Raw genomic sequence first — 15,703 nt, forward strand, 5'->3', positions numbered from 1 at the left:
CCTGGACCATAGGAACTACACCTGAACCATAGGAACTACACCTGGACCATAGGAACTACACCTGGACCATAGGAACTACACCTGAAGCAGTCATTCTGTGTCTCTTTCCTGTCCTCTCAAACCCCAGCCGATTGAGGCCGCTCGTCCTGAGCCTGGTTCTGGTTCTGGTTCTGGTTCTGCTGAGTTTTTCCTTCTCACTTTCGCCTCAGAGCTGCTCAGGATGGGAGCCTGAGATTCAACTTTTACTGACTGGTGTTTTTTTAATGTTTGTGAAGGTTTTCGTCCAGAGACCTGAGGCGACCTGTTGTGACTCGGAGCTGTGTAATTAAACTGATTTAGACTGAGTTGAATTAAATTATAACTAATGTTTATTAAGATCCAGGCCGTCCTTTTTTTTTACAAGACAAAGCTTTAATCCCAACCTAGAAGAATGAATCAAATTAAACTGTATTAAATCAGATTATAACCAGACTGATTCGAATTCTGTTGAATTAAATTAAAATTTAATTTAGACCGCTGAGATTCATCCTGTGACCCTTTAAAGGGCCCTGACCCGTACCTTTAGCAGCTCTGGGTGAAACTCATTATCATCCTGCAGGAGTTTTGGAGCGCCGAGTTAAACCAGCTGCACCGGTTTTCAGAACCATTCAAATGTTTCTGCTTTTTCTGAGAAAACGTCAGTTTCCGCTGCTGTGATTCATAACAGCTTTTGTTGTTTGAGGATTGTTCTAAAAGCAGATCAGGGTGTTGTCCTGGAACATCATAAAAACCTTTAAAACAAAAAAAAAAACAAGGAATCTGTTTCCTGCTCCGCGTCACAAACACATGATGGGTCTGATTAGCTGTAACTAAAAATGTTCCAGTTTTATTTTCTTTTGATTTAAATCAAAGTAAAAAAAATCTCCTGTCTATTTTTATTAATTAGTAATTATTTTGCCACAATATAGATTTAAACAACTCAGCAGTAAAGATTTCTGTCAAAGAACTAAAAGGTTTAAATGTACTGAGAGATTTTATTAGTCTTTGAATTTTATGTTTTGTTCATTTTTTACTCGTTTTTAATTTTCTGAGTTGATGATAAAAAAAATGTTCCAACACAAAAAATAAAAAAAATAAAAAACAAGACAATATCTGAGTAAATACAACCAGAAAGATCTTTAAATCACAACAAAGAAATCCTCTGCATGTTTTAGCTGTTCGCTAACTTTTAGTTTTCTTACTCTTCTTAAAACTTTAGATTTTTGTTTTGCTGGTTTAAGTTTTTTTCTCTTCTGAATATTTTTGGTTTTAGGTCGTGTTTTGATCATTTTAGTGGTTGCTCTGCTTGTTTTAGCTCATATTTTGATAATTTTAGCTCGCATTCTGCTCCTTTCAGTTTATGTTCTGACTGTTTAAGGTCATGTTCTGATTATTTTAGCTCATGTTCTGATTGTTTTAGCTCATGTTCTGATTGTTTTAGCTCATCTTCTGATTGTTTTAGCTCATCTTCTGATCGTTTTAGCTCATGTTCTGATTATTTTAGCTCATGTTCTGACTGTTTTAGCTCATGTTCTGACTGTTTTAGCTCCTGTTCTTATCAGAACATCTGTTCTGATAATTTCAGCTTTTGTTCTGTTTGAATAAAATGTTACTTTTTTGTTTTTATTTAGCTTTGACACAAAAAAACCCTCTTCAGAAAGGCTGAACTATCCTTTTAAAGGATGGTGGTCCTGAGTGACCCGTCAGAACCAACTGAGAACGGAGCGGTTCCTCTGACGGATCAGAACAGGTTCTCTAATCTGATCCAACGGTTTCAGACGGAGCTCCTAAATCTAAAATTAGAACAAGTTAAACTCAAACAAATGATCTGAAAGAACAGAAAGAACCTCTTGGTCCAAAAGAACCAGAATCAGCAGCTCCAACGATACACGCTGTCTTTGAAATGGATCAGAGTAAATAAAAATAAACACTTTGTTTCTAAGAAAGGCAGAAACCTCGGTGGAGGTGTGAGACTCACCTGGAGCCGTTAAGGCCAGCAGCAGAACTCCGCAGGTGAACAGATCGACCCTCATGGTGAGACTGAAGTCTTCTTCTGACAGCTGCTGCAATTTCTACTGCCCGTCAGAACAACCCAACCTGCTGTCTGAAGCAACACCTCCACACACGCACACACACACACACACACACACGCCCTTCTGCACACACACACCCTGCTCCACAAACAAACACATGCAGGTAGATATGGGGACGTTACCACACACCTGAGGGTTTAAGCTGTTCAACAAGTTTAGATCTGGACTCGAAGGGGGGGATTCGAGCTGAGTCACAGTTTGGGCTCCTCTGCTGAGGTGAAGCAGGTAAAAGCTTCACAGCTGATTCCGGGTGTCTCATTTGCATTCAGGCGTGCTGCTGCGGCTCTAAAACACGCAGTGAAATGAGAGATCAGCTCAGGCGAAAGAGACCAAACCGAGTCTGCAAATGCAAAAACACATCAGCAGAAAACAGGAAGAGACAGCAGATCTGAAAACAGGTAGTGGAGCTAAAACCACCATTTAGTCTTTATTGTTTGAGGTCCGTTTGAACGTTCAGGAATATTTCACATGTTTAAAAACAAAAACATAATAAAATCCACTGAGATCTGTTATCGGTCAGCATTCAGCGGACGACTCTCAGCTACTACCACCTGACTGATTTATGACCACTTTTTGTTTTGGCTAACGTCAACGAGCCGTTTGGACGAGGTTCTAGACGCACGCCCAGTGATTAAAGTCTGACTCATGAGATATTTTATTAACGGAAACGTAAATAGACAAACGGATACCTCGTGCTTCTCTGTAAGCATAATGATCGAAACTGACGCCACAAAAAGTCTTTACCTGAAAGTAATTCGGCGAAAAACGCTTCCTGAAACTGAGGCTCAGCATTCGGATTAAACTCCTCCTGTAACTTTAAACCAAAAACCACGTCTTCAGATAACATTTAAACTATTAAAAAGGCTCATTTCCCTTTATGTGTTGGATTCTTGTTTTGTTAGAACGTTTTATATCTTTTTTGTTAATCTGTCAGCAGGTTGTTTTTCTGTTCAGACCTGCATAGTTTCTTCTTTACGCTCTAATGACTTGAATCTAAAAACTAGACTGAAGCATGCAGCTGGAGGCTGAATAACGTCTGATGACGGCTGCTTTCTCTCTGTTTTAGTAATAATTAGAGGTCTCGTTCGAACATACTGATGATTAGAGAAACTTGTCGTGTTTTAAAGTCCTCCTCAGCGTCAAACTAAACTTTTGGCTTCCAAACTCCGTGACGTGGGCAGGTCAGACAAGAACCACCATCCGACCCTAATGACATAATCACAAGACAATACGCTCCCTCACATACCAGCGTTCAACTTCCTTGAATCTCTACCTGCTCTGTCATCAACTCTCTGAAGACATATAAGGTAAAAATTTGCAGATTTAAACCAATGAGATGAAAACAATCCAATAACTTCATTTAGAAAAGTATCAAGCTGGTTGTTTAGATGATAAAACACTAAAACAAGAAGCGACAGGTCATTAAAAACGATCTTAAAACTCAAAGTTAAACCTTTGCCCTTCTGTAGGACTCCTAAAACCGTCCGGATACGAGTTGACAGGAAGTCTGAAGATGCGATTCTTAAAAGAGCGAGGAACCTGCTGATTAATAAAAGATCCACTGTCTCTGGATCTGTTGAGTACCGGTCGCCATGGCGACACCCGCCTTTCCTGGGAAGAAAGGGGTAGGGGCACAGCAAACGTCACAAAAATACAAACCAGAATTCAAGCTTCAAGCGAACGGTCGCCGTGTGAAAACGTCCCTGAACCGCGAGAGGCGGAAACATCTGGCAGCCACAGCTGTATCTGGTTACTCATCTACCGTGTTTTATGTAGAAGATACGACAAGTTTAAAAACAGAGAGAAAATTCTGAGCTCACAAACAACATCACCTGCATGTGAACACCGACTTTCTGTGACCCGTTTAAACTGTAAATGTTTCTTCTGTAAATTCTCCAAACAGCGCTGGCTTTCTGAACAATCAGTAAAAATAATACTGTTTCCTATACGACTGTTCGAGGTAATCCTACTAAAAGCCACAATTCCCCATTAAGTTGCATTGTTCAAATATATTTGTTGTACTTTTGTAAATTGGGTGTGAGGCGAGGTGAACCTGATGAAACAGGAAAGTACATTTCCTGAGTAATAACTCAGTGATTATGTGCTTGTGGCACATTTTCTGGAATGTGTTTCAACCTGAAAAGCAGGAATGAGACGTCCATGGATGAGACAAAACATGACCTACTTTTAGATTAATGCCCAACCCCAATTCCAAAAAGGTTTTGGAAAATGTAACTAAAACCAGAATGCTTTGGTTTGTAGATTTGATCTCTTTAAAGTTGTTCCAGATGTTGAATCCTCTCCTCTTCAGTCTGTAAACATCTGGACCTGAGGAGAGCAGCTGCTGGAGGTTTTAGAGGGAACGTTGTCCCATTCTGAGGTCACAGGTTATCCAGTACTGACTTTCAGCCTTTGAGCTTAAAGATTTAGAGCTTTTTTGTATGATATTATGATCTGTAGATGATGGGATATTCAAAGTCCTTCCAATTTTCCGTTAAGGAACATTCTTTTGAAATTGTCCCACTCTTTTTTAGACATTTCCTGTCAGCCTGGTGAACCTCTGCCCATCTTTTCTTCTGACAGATTCAGCCTCTAAATGCTCTTTTTATCCTCAGTCCTCTGACTGACCTGCTGACCTAATTAGTTATAAATGCTTCTCCAGATGTTTCTGATTCTGAGCTCTTTTGAGATGTGTTATTTATTTCTTTTTAACGGTTCGACTTTGAGCCAGTGTAGGTAAACTACGGGTTAATGAGGAAACAAATCGAAGAGTTTTTCTGGAGTGGGTAATAACTGTGACATCATCATGACCCAGATTTGTTTTTGTTTGTTGGGCAGTCCTGATGTCTGAGTTCTGATTCATCAGAGAACATTACGGCCACACCTGCCACTGTTTCCATCAGAACCGCTGTTCTCGCCCCATCATTTTACGACGTTACTCTTTGCCTCTTTGCCTTATTTGAATATAAATCACTCGGAGACGGACACACACCCTTCCCGTAAATTATAATGAGAGCAGCTAACAGCTCCGACACCCCATCAGTTTCTGACGGGTTTCTAATCACTTTAACTTCACTTAGTCATAACGAATGACGAACTTTGACCCTAGGAAACCTTCTCCTAATAAAAGTTGCACATTTACATGTTTATCATGGCTTATTTTCTGTTATAAAAGAACCACTGAAGCTCTTAGTTTAATGATTGACCTGTACCTCCAGGAGCTCCAGATATAATAGGAATAAATATATAAATAATCATGAGCTGGACTTTTTTTTCTGCTAAATCTAAAGCTGCAACAACGTGCGGAGATGAATAACTTGAAAAACCTGACCCGATATTATCTCTGTGTACACAGAATTGTGCAGAAGTCAGAATCCAGTCCTCATCTCTTTATATTTTCCTCCCAAAAGTTCAAACTAATCTGTTAAAATCGACTTAATTAGTCATTCTCTAGACTTTCTGAGTTTATTTTTGCACCTTTGGCACTTCCCTGAAACTATTATTACACATGTTGTGTACTCGTAATTATGATTTTTATGAAAAAGGAAATGAATTAGCAAGTTTTCAGCTAATAGAAAACATAAATTCAGTCAGAAACATGCCCAAATACATTATGGATATGAAAGACTTTCACTTGAAGACAATATTTGCTTGTTTTGTCATCATCCAGTCATTCCTGCAGTTCAGGTTCAACGCATTACATAAAAATCTGAGACGGAGCCAGGTTATGATCATGAGATCATTAAATAAAATGTTGTGTGCTGAGTGAGAATATGACTCAAATAAAAAGTCTGACTTTATGCGGACCAAAGATGTTCAGAGGATCTCTAGATAAGTGAGAAAATCACTGAAGTGAGTGTAAAGGTCACAAATAAAATCAATAAAAACAGTCCCTGAGAAAACAGGACAAATAGTGTTGGAGATGAGTTAATTAAATGAGTGAAGCCAGCTGGGTTTGTCTGCAGAGGTCAAAGTTTATAAATATTTGTTGGTAATTTGGCGCCCTCTAGCGGCCGCGCTGCAGGACTACAGCTCGCCTGCATGTGTTTCTGTCCAGGTTGTTTTATCTTAAATGGCCTCAAAAATCGCTTCTGGATTGTTAAAATTCACTCGGCGGGCTAAGTTTGGTCAGAATGTTTTTATATCGTCAACTTGCAGCGGAAAACTTACGGTTGAACATGACAGACACAACCGGCGCTTCATCGTCGCTCCGGGCGGCGCAGGTAAACTCGCCTAACCGGGCTTGATGCTCTGGTTCCCGTGTAGATTCTGCAGGAAAGCTCGGGGCTCAGTCGCGGCCTGCTGAAAGCCATTTCTTATTTACGTTGAAAACTGTCATATTTGTACTTTAACTTAAGTGAGACTTCTGTCAGAGATATAATATACTATTTCTTCGTTCCCGAAGAACACTTGATTCGAATTAATTCATCGCAGCCAGTTTTTATTTAAAAATATGTTATTTTTCAGGTGCCTTTGAATTTCAGCCGCTGTTTATAAACAACATGATCGGCATGTAAACTGTAGGAAGTTTATAATCATCAGGAACAGTTCGGCTTACATTTTATAAACAAATAGGACACATTTGTATTATTTTTTGGTAAATATAAGCAGACAAATTGGACCTAAATACATATGTTATGTGAAGTGTCAAAGGTTATATTTATAAAACAGAAAGTTTTCATGTTGGCACAATCTGAGTCATTTTGTTGCAGATAAGGGTACAGAATATGTGTTTGTTTTAATGGTAATCTCTGTAAACCTCCACAGAGCTCAGATTTAATGTAAAACCTTTCGGCCCTTTTTTTCCCACAGGGGCCAGTGAACGTGCAGTTCTGATGTACAGGTTCACCGGGGACAAGGAGGTGGACCTGATGTCCACGTTTGTCCCGGAGACGTTCAGAGGTCAAGGTATCGCTGCGCTGCTCTCACAGGTAAGAGTCTCAGGTGTCTTCTGGCATGTCAGGTGTGTGAAATCCTTAAATGTGTTTTTTTTTGCAGGCTGCTGTGGACTTCCTGTTGGAGGAGAACCTGAAAGCTCGGGTCTCCTGTTGGTACATAAAGCAGTACCTTGAAGAACAGCCGCAGCAGCTGTATAAAGACCTCGTCATCATGTGACCAATTGTCCCTGGACCTCTACCTCAGACCAACCACCTCTTCATCTGCAAAATGGGACTGAATAAAACCCTTAATTAGATATTTAATGACTCGTTAATAAAACAATCAGTGCATTTATAAATACTGAATAATTTCACTTCCAACTCTAAGAAAAAATATCCTTTCTTGTATTTAATTGTAACATGTTTGTAAAGATTATTTAGGCTGATTTATTGATATTTTTGTTAATTTTTGGAATAAAACTACATAATTTCTTCTCAGAGTTGAATTGTTTTGTCAGGATGAAGTTTTTTTACCTGGAATATTTGATCAAATTGCAGAAAGAAACAAAAATTAGAGTAACATTCCAGTTACTAAAATGTTAAAAGAATAAAAAAACCCATGAAATTAAAAGTTGTAAAGGCTGGTAAAAGAGTTAAATGTTTAATCAGATTTTTATTATCAGTTGAAGCTACAAATCTGTGCTGTCAGAATTATAATTAAGATAAATTATAATGATTAAATTAACAGAAAAATGAAAAAATCCCCACTTAGATGTTTTAAACATCCCAGTCATGAGGTCTAGGAGTTCTCTGGTTATTTAAATAGCAGCAGCAGCTAGCTGTAGCACTTCTGGCAGTAATATTTTTATCAGTCTGAACAGAATTAAACCCTTTTTCTCCAAACAAATTGTTTAAAGAATAAGATGCTAATTATTCAAACTATCCCTTTAAGAACAGAATTGTCTCTGGCGTGAGCTCAGCGTGATGGAGACGGTCTGCGAGGACGCTGAAGCTTGGACAAACGAGCAAAGATCAGCTGCTGTTCATGAACTTTAATTGGATTTGTTCGGCTCATCTGAAGTTTTTCACGTGTTCAGAATAACAGCCTTCATTTAGTTTTGTTCCAGCAGGTGTTGGTTTTATCCTGCCAGAAATAACTCCTGATTTTTAATTTGGACCGTCAGAAATCGATGAGGGGATGATTCAGCTCCCACCTGGTGCTCGGTTTGTCCTCCTCGTGAATCTGAGGGAGACTCCAGGAGACGACAGGCCTCTGAAGAAACTATTAAAGGCCCCCGAATCGCACAACAAGACGAGAGAAGACACAAAGCAGATTTTTGACCCTGAGTTTGGTTTGTGTCCCTTTTCAGTCACAACGAATGTTGACAGAAGCGACACATCCGTGATCGTAGAGCAGTGGTTTCATATTAAAACCAGCAAGGTCCAACAAAAGAAAATCTCTCTTTAGCAAAGATCCAGAACATAGGAAACTAAGTTCTACTTTAGTGACAACCATGTTAGTTTTCTTCACTCGTTATTTTGTCTTTTCAGGCAGAGAGAAACTGCAGGACAGGCGTGAGCTGCACCTCTTAAAATGAACGACTTCTGGACTTCATTTGGGTCCAGAACTGTTGAGGGACCCCCTTTCCTAGAGTCCCGTAGTGTCCATCACTTTTAGCTCCAGCGTTCATCAGGAGGTCACAGTTTCGGTGCACCTCGGATTAAAAAAGAAGGCAGATCCTGCAGAGGTCAAAGTTCATCCTGCAGCTCTGCAGCCCTCCATCTGAAACACGATGGATGAAACCGCGTTAGATCATCAGTGCAGGAGGAAACCCTCAGTCCTGGCCTCCCTCTCCAGGTTTGGTTGAATCTAGGAGTCTGCTTCAACAGTAGGCCTCCCCTTGTTGTTCTGGGACGCCGTCCACTTCCTCGAACACGCACGGCGCTCCCGTGGAGGGCTTGTGGCCGTTCACCAGCGGTTCTGACGGGATTTCTGCATCAGCTGGCTCAGCTGTCAAATACACGTCCCACATCTGCTCGGGGAGACCCAGCTCCATCATTTTCTGCTTGATCATCAGGTTCTTCTCAATGTTGTGCCGCTTGTATTTGAACTCTATGATGGTCTTTGTGTACCTGTTCAGCGTCGTCACCGCGGAGCCCATGCAGGTGCCGAAAGAGCACCAAGCTAAGCTGAGAAAAACAGGGACAAAGGCAGGGCTGACCACAGATTTATGTCTCTCTTGGGTAAAATACTTCACCCAACTGGTATGGTTGGCAGATATTTCACAGAACAATAAAACAAGTGCTTACGCATAAGACCAGCTGTAGTCCCAGGTCTTGGGCCTCCAGTCTTCTGGTCCCATGGAGACCGCCAGATGGAATATGGTGGTGAACATCATGTGGGCCACCATCCCACAAAGGCCTGAGAAACAGAACGAAGCAGTTCCTCCTCTTAGGTTGTACATTTCTTCCCAATTATTCTCTAAATAACGACACTCAGATTGTTTTAGATCCCAGTTCTACGGGTGATAATGTTTTTATTTGTCACAAGATGAGACGCATGACCATCTGTCTCACCAACGCTGGTGCACGAAATCATCAACTTGTTGGAAAGAAGAACAAAAAATCCCTCCATGTACAGACAGTTTATATTCTGATTACAAACCCGAGGATTAACTCTGTTTTAAAGACTCAAACCACTGATTAATCGACAGCGGGGTAAATTAAACTGTGATATGTGATACAGAAACATCAGCAGGGTGAGGTAAATAAGCCTGGCTGATTCTGGCCATCCCTCAGCCTCTCCACAGCTGTTTTTTTTCTCAGGATTAACACAAAACAACGGGGGGGATGGGAGTCAGGCTCCGGGAGGGAGGTCCTCTGGGCAGGTCTTGGCACGGCCCAAAACCACTGCCCCGATTCCAATCCGATTACTCCACAAACCAGCAAATCCTCTGCCGCAGTGAGTGGGAACGGTACCGTTAGCCGCTCTGATGCTGGACCGTCAGCTTCGTATCACTCAGCCTCCGTGACCTCCTGGCCTGCTCCTTCTTTTACTCATTTATTGCTCCTCCTGTGGGCAGTCGTGTGCAGGAGTACGATAAAAGACCGACCCTTAAAATGAGCAGTTCCTCCAGGGATCATCCTTCAATCAGAAGATCAGTGGTTTGATCCCCAACTTTTCCGGCCTCTGTGCTCCTGAACCCTTCACGGTCCTAATTAAGCTCCTTATTTCAGGTCACTTTGGTTGAAAAACATTGGTTAAAGTGCAGTTACCTGAGAGGGCGGTGCACATGGCGGCGAAGGCACTGAGTTTCAGCTTGTTCATGACGCTGAAGCAGGGACACTGCTCCAGAATCATCAGAACCCCGCCGATGAAAAGCAGACTGAGGTACAGGGTCTCAGCAACGACACACAGCCACAGCACTCCTGGAGACACAGCAAACAAATGTCACTTCCACAGTCCTCACGTTACCGTGTGCTGGACGGACGGTCCCTCCTTCAACCCTCCTGTTCTGTCACGTTACACCACAAACTTCAAAGTATTTTACTCTGATTTGGTTTTAGACCGACACGATCATGACTGAGCTGAAAGGAAAAATGGTTGTGAGTCAAATTTAGAAGATTTTGTCTATTTTTCTTTGGAAACCAGCTTCAGCTCAGTCAGACTGGATGGAGAGCACGCACAGATTTGATTGACAGATTGAGGTTTTTGATTTGACCCACTCCGTTGTAGCTCAGACCGGATGTTTCAGGTCCTTCTGGAGCCTCTGACAGGTTTTCGTCCAGGATCAGTCTGTGTTCAGCTGCATCAATCCTCACATCAACCCTGACCAGCATCCCCACACCACGATGCTGCCACCTCCGTGTTTCACTGTAGGGATGGTGTGTTCAGGGTGCGGTGTCAGTTTGCTGTGTCACTACAGCGGACTTCTTCTGGCCTTTCTTCCTCAGTGGCTTTCGTCTCACCCCTCTTCCATAAAGGACAGATTTGTGGACTAATCTTTGTCCTGTGGACAGATTGTCCCACCTGAGGCTTTTTATTCTCATTGATTAATGCTTTAAAACTAGATAAAAGTAGCAGAATGCTGCTTAAAGGAAGAAAATGGTAACTAATTTTAACAGCTGAAGTTTTAGCATAAAATAAATGAAAGATTATTGAAATTAGCCAAAAAAATTAAAATTGATTTGATAAAAAGCTGAACATTTAAAGTTAGTTTAAACATTTGAAGAAGATGAACAGATGAAAAGACAAAGAGACCGAAAAGACGCTTGAGGAGACAAAAAGAGACAAAACAAATATGGAGCAGAAGATTTTATAGGATTTTAAAAAATCTTAATGTTGTTTATAAAAAAGGTAAAAAAAATTTGAAAAATATAAAAATGATAAAAAATGAAACTCAGTTGAACATTTTGATGTATGAACGGCTAAAACAGCTAAAGTCTGCAGAATAAGAAAGTGTCCTGAAACCAGCAGAAGAAATAAATAAAGACGAAATATGGAAAAGGTTCAGGGGTCAGAGGTCAGGGGTCGGGAGCTTACCTCTCTGATGTTCAGGTGCGATCTCTGCAAAGCTTCGACAGTCGAACCCTGTGGAAAATTTGAAAAGTTAAAAACACGTTTGGTTCCAGCATGCTGCCGCTGTTTCAGCCCGTCTTCAGTCTCCAGATGTTTGGATTTCAGGTTTCACTTAAAGAGAATAAAATTAGACTTTTATTTTGTCTTTATTGTCTGTCAAACTGGATTCTCTTTGGGATTTTTTTCATCCATTCAACTAAAGAAACAGGAACAGATTAATTTAAATTAAAGCTTCAATTTAAACTTTAAGGTTTCTGTTTTGTGTCGACCTAACTTTGGCTCATCCCTTGAGTTTTTGATTCAGAAAATAATCAGGTAGAAAAACAGAAAAGACGAGAAAAAGGAGCCTCAAAAACTAACCTCAGACAGTCAGGAGAATGTTAAACGGTTACAGGAAATAAAACATAATTACATTAAGGTTGTTGTTTTTTTGTATATATTCAGATAATAAACACCTGAAATATTTTCTTTGCTGCAGCCAAACTGCAGATTATCTAATAAGTTCCTGTAAAACGATTCAAAGAAGAAAATATAATCTGACTTCATGTTCTGATTCCAGGATTCCAGGACGTTATTGTTCCTACCTGCAGTTGTGTTTTTACAGAAATAATCTCATGTTTTGTTTAGTTTTTTTGCACAGATGTATTTTAATTTTTCCTGTATTTGTTTGTTCTTTGCCCACTCTTGAGTTCACTCTTTGCTTTACAAAATTAGCAGTAAGTATGAACATTTTTATTTAAATTTATCAACATGTGAAGGTTCTAAAGACTTACCAGGCCTGCATTTGATCTCACTTGATTTAAAACCTAAAGTCTGATAAAATCATCAGTGATTTCAGTGTTTATGAGCTGGGTGTAAACACAGGAAATGGATGATTTTGCTGCTTCCTGACCCGTGTCTTACCGTTCATGTCGACGGCCTGCTCGCAGGAGAAAAATATCCCCGTGTGGAACTTCCTCATGATGAACTTCTCCTCCCCGGTCTCGAAGATGTACTGCACCTGCCGGCTGTCGTTCAGGTTGGAGCTGTTGAAGCGGATGCAGTACAGCTGCTTCTCCTTCACGGGCGGTCCTGTGCAGAAGGGTTTGGCCACCTTCCTGGTGCCCTCGCACCAGTAGCTGGTGGTCACCGCCGACACGGCGAAAGCTAAAGCCACAAAACTGAGGGTGAGAGCCAGGGAAGCCCTCCGCCGGCGCTCCAGCCCCATGGTTGAGGCCGGGCCAGAGGAGACGGAACGAAAAGGCGACTAATCCTGGCTTTCAGTATGCAGCCACAGATGTGTCAAATCTTCATAATCTTGTTGCGTTTGGGGCTCCTTTTGGGTGAGAGATGACAGCGTCCCTCCTTTAAGGCTTTTCTTCTCTGAACCTCCACAGAAACCAAAGAAATCCATTTCTGCCTTTGTGTCTTTGGAACTCCTGCACTCCTGACTTCATCCCATTCATCGCTCCTCCCTTTCCACAAATCTGTTCATGCACTATCATCCACTACAAATGATAAATCATGGTTCAGGTTTGTGCTGAGCATTTCTGAGCTGAGATTTAATCCAAACAAAGCTCTCGCTGCCGACAGACATCCAGCGTTTGCAAACTGACTGCAGCCGGAGGCAGAAGATCAAGTGCCTGTTTTACTTTGAGCAGTGACATAATGTGCGCAGTCTCATATGAAAATCCATCCATAATATGCTTCAGTGTGTGTGTGTGTGTGTGTGTGTGTGTGTGTGTGTGTGTGTGGAGCAAATCTCTTTCTAACAGCCTGCTGATGCACTATATCGCCAAAAGTATTCACTCGCCTGCCTTCATATAAACCTGAGTTCATCCCATTCCTAATCCACAGGGTTTAATCTGCTGTTGGCCCACTCTGCTTCTATAACAGTTTCCCACAGGTTCAGGAGAGTTTATGGGAGTTTTGGACCATTCTTCAGACCCTGATGTCTCTGCTCTGATTCATCCTGAAGGTGTTCTGTCGGGTCGAGGTCAGGGTTCTGTGCAGGCCCGTCAGCTTCTTCCTCATCCTCATCTTTATGGACCTTGCTTTGTGCTCTGGTGTGCAGCCATGTTGGGACAGGAAGGGGCCGCCTCCAAACTGTTCCCACAAAGAAATTGTCCAAAATGTCTCGGTGTGCTGAAGACCTCCTGAAAACCAAGCCCACACCATGATCCTCCCTCCACCAAACTTTACACTCGGCTCGATGCAGTCAGACAAGAACCGTCCTCCTGGCAGCAGCCAAAGACTCGTCCCTCCAGAGGACACGTCTCCACTGCTCCACAGTCCAGTGGCGGCAGTCTTTACTCCACAGCCTCCGACTCTTTGCTCTTGGTGATGGAAAGCTTGGATCAGCTGTTGCCATGGCAACCCACACCATGAAGCTCTCTCCTCTCTGTTCCTGAGCTGATCTAAAGGAAACAGAGTCTGGGGGTCTGGAGATGTTGACTCCGAGCTCCTCAGCATTCTCTGAGCCACTCTGTGGTTTTACATGGCCGACCACTTCATGCTGTCACTTCCACTTTGTTATAAAACCACCAACAGCTGACGGTGGAGCATTTAGTAGCATCAATGGACTAATTGAACAGGAGGCATCCTGTCACGGCACCACGCTGGAACTCACTGAGCTCCTGAGAGCGACCCATTCTTTCACTAATGGTTGTAGAATCAGCCTGCATGCCTAGCTGCTGGATTTTATACACCTGTGGCCGTGGAAGAGACTGGAACACCTGAATTCACTGATTGGGATGGGTGAGTGAATACTTGAAGTGTTTGGAGGAAACATAAATGTTTAGTCTTCTCCACATTTAGTGATTTTCCGCAGCTGAAACATTTATTCTTTGGTTTTAGACAAACTTAGAAGCTAATTTCAGCTGCTTGGATCCAGGATGTGGTTCTGTCAGTCATGATCCAAACCTCATGACCAGGGATGAGGGTTGGACTGTAGATGGATCAGTGCAGCTCCTCCACCATGATAAATTAATTGAAAATAGCACTTTGACTCAGTTTAAAGTCCAAGTGCACAGGTTGTACCATGAGCAGTTCACCTGAACAGGAAAAGATTATTCCGGATCTCTGTAATCATGTAATAAAGGATACAAGCACAGGATGAGGCTGTAAGCCGTTGTATGTTAAATATTATATAATACTACCAGCAGGAGGAGACAAGGGACAGATGGGATGTTTGAACAAATGTCTCAATGTTTCAAGCTCTGAATGAGGAAAAAAAAAAAAAAAAAAATCAGAAGAATTAGAACCATGAGGTTTTAGTTTGACCCCCTTGATGCAGGTTGGACTCCAGGACTGCCCCGGGTCTCTGGTCCTGTTTGTGGGCTTCATGGACAGGACCTGAAGTAGCAGTCGTGGAGAGGAGGGGTTCTGGTTCGGGGAGGTCAGGGTCTCGTCTCTGCTTGTTGCCGAGGATGTGGTTCTGTTTGACCTTCAGTGTGGAGAGGTGTGAAGCGTTGAGCGTAGATGGAGCCTGTCGAGGTGGAGAAAGAGTGGAGCTGGACCAGATCAGGGCTCAGCCGTGGAGATCATCTCCACCATAAATGGTCCCCCCCCAGTTCTTATCCAGAAATGAATAAACTGTAGAGTCCATCATCTCAACTTTTCTTATTTCTTTAATTACCTTCACTCTCTGGGGTTTTGGTACCACTGGAGCAGATGGTCTTGTAATCTGGGCACAGATTACAGAGGAGACGCAGATAATCTCATCTCGTTGTGGACGAGCGCCTGACGCCAGGCGGGGGTGCAGGGCGACCCCCGGAGCGCCGGGTCAGGCCTGCTCTGTTAGCGCTGGCTAATATCCTGGTCTTTTTTCTTCTCGTCTTTCTGATGTTATATAACTCTGATTAATGAAACACACAGAGGAACTAAAGGTTCTCCGGCTTCAGGGGCTTTCCATCTTTACACCAAAACATTAAAAAGTGGCAGAAAATATTTGTCAGCAGCGATTAAACAAAACTCAAACTGTAATACGACATCCATCCATCCATCATTCCATCCATCCATCCACCCACCCACCCATCCATCCACTCATCATTCCATCCACCCATCCATCCACCCACCCATCCATCCACTCATCATTCCATCCATCCATCCACCCACCCACCCATCCATCCACTCATCATTCCATCCATCCATCCATC

The 15,703-nt window shown here is 42.2% G+C and overlaps 3 protein-coding genes and 1 long non-coding RNA gene across 4 annotated transcripts in view; 1 reads left to right on the plus strand and 3 right to left on the minus strand.

Moving 5' to 3' along the window:
• LOC119617525 overlaps positions 1 to 1,990 on the minus strand; it is a 3,983-nt gene extending 1,993 nt beyond the window's left edge. Inside the window, exon 1 of the long non-coding RNA XR_005233850.1 lies at positions 22 to 1,990. This is a non-coding gene — a long non-coding RNA (uncharacterized LOC119617525). The remainder of the gene's footprint in view (positions 1 to 21) is intronic.
• The window catches only part of LOC108243187 (prostasin-like), an 8,151-nt gene extending 6,015 nt beyond the window's left edge, over positions 1 to 2,136 (minus strand). Inside the window, exon 1 of the mRNA XM_017428469.3 lies at positions 1,997 to 2,136. Coding sequence (XP_017283958.1) covers positions 1,997 to 2,051 — 55 coding nt within the window. The 5' untranslated portion in view covers positions 2,052 to 2,136. The remainder of the gene's footprint in view (positions 1 to 1,996) is intronic.
• A 3,967-nt stretch (positions 2,137 to 6,103) lies between these two features.
• Positions 6,104 to 7,486, plus strand: LOC108243222 (protein NATD1-like). The gene is made up of 3 exons (XM_017428510.3): positions 6,104 to 6,334; positions 6,924 to 7,042; positions 7,110 to 7,486. The coding sequence occupies exons 1-3, from the start codon at positions 6,184 to 6,186 to the stop codon at positions 7,224 to 7,226; spliced, it is 387 nt and encodes a 128-aa protein (XP_017283999.1). The 5' UTR covers positions 6,104 to 6,183; the 3' UTR covers positions 7,227 to 7,486.
• A 7-nt stretch (positions 7,487 to 7,493) lies between these two features.
• Positions 7,494 to 13,180, minus strand: LOC108243223 (germ cell-specific gene 1-like protein). Its single transcript, XM_017428511.3, has 5 exons — positions 12,471 to 13,180; positions 11,532 to 11,579; positions 10,265 to 10,417; positions 9,299 to 9,410; positions 7,494 to 9,178 (listed from the first exon to the last, which is right to left on the minus strand). Exons 1-5 carry the CDS (start codon positions 12,772 to 12,774, stop codon positions 8,872 to 8,874), a joined length of 924 nt encoding a protein of 307 aa, XP_017284000.1. The 5' UTR covers positions 12,775 to 13,180; the 3' UTR covers positions 7,494 to 8,871.
• Positions 13,181 to 15,703: the final 2,523 nt, after the last annotated feature.

The sequence above is a fragment of the Kryptolebias marmoratus genome, linkage group LG12, assembly GCF_001649575.2.
Source record: "Kryptolebias marmoratus isolate JLee-2015 linkage group LG12, ASM164957v2, whole genome shotgun sequence".
NCBI classification, from domain to species: domain Eukaryota; kingdom Metazoa; phylum Chordata; class Actinopteri; order Cyprinodontiformes; family Rivulidae; genus Kryptolebias; species Kryptolebias marmoratus.

Excerpts from the sequence above, each read along its gene's own strand:
- LOC108243222 (XM_017428510.3), top strand. The coding sequence starts at position 6,184 with ATGGCCTCAAAAATCGCTTCTGGATTGTTAAAATTCACTCGGCGGGCT. Across the intron at positions 6,335-6,923 it reads CGTCGCTCCGGGCGGCGCAG|GGGCCAGTGAACGTGCAGTT; the intron begins GTAAACTCGCCT and ends TTTTTCCCACAG. Across the intron at positions 7,043-7,109 it reads TCGCTGCGCTGCTCTCACAG|GCTGCTGTGGACTTCCTGTT; the intron begins GTAAGAGTCTCA and ends TTTTTTTTGCAG.
- LOC108243223 (XM_017428511.3), bottom strand. The coding sequence starts at position 12,774 with ATGGGGCTGGAGCGCCGGCGGAGGGCTTCCCTGGCTCTCACCCTCAGT. Across the intron at positions 9,411-10,264 it reads CATGTGCACCGCCCTCTCAG|GCCTTTGTGGGATGGTGGCC; the intron begins GTAACTGCACTT and ends TCTGTTTCTCAG. Across the intron at positions 9,179-9,298 it reads GACTACAGCTGGTCTTATGC|CTTAGCTTGGTGCTCTTTCG; the intron begins GTAAGCACTTGT and ends TGTTTTTCTCAG.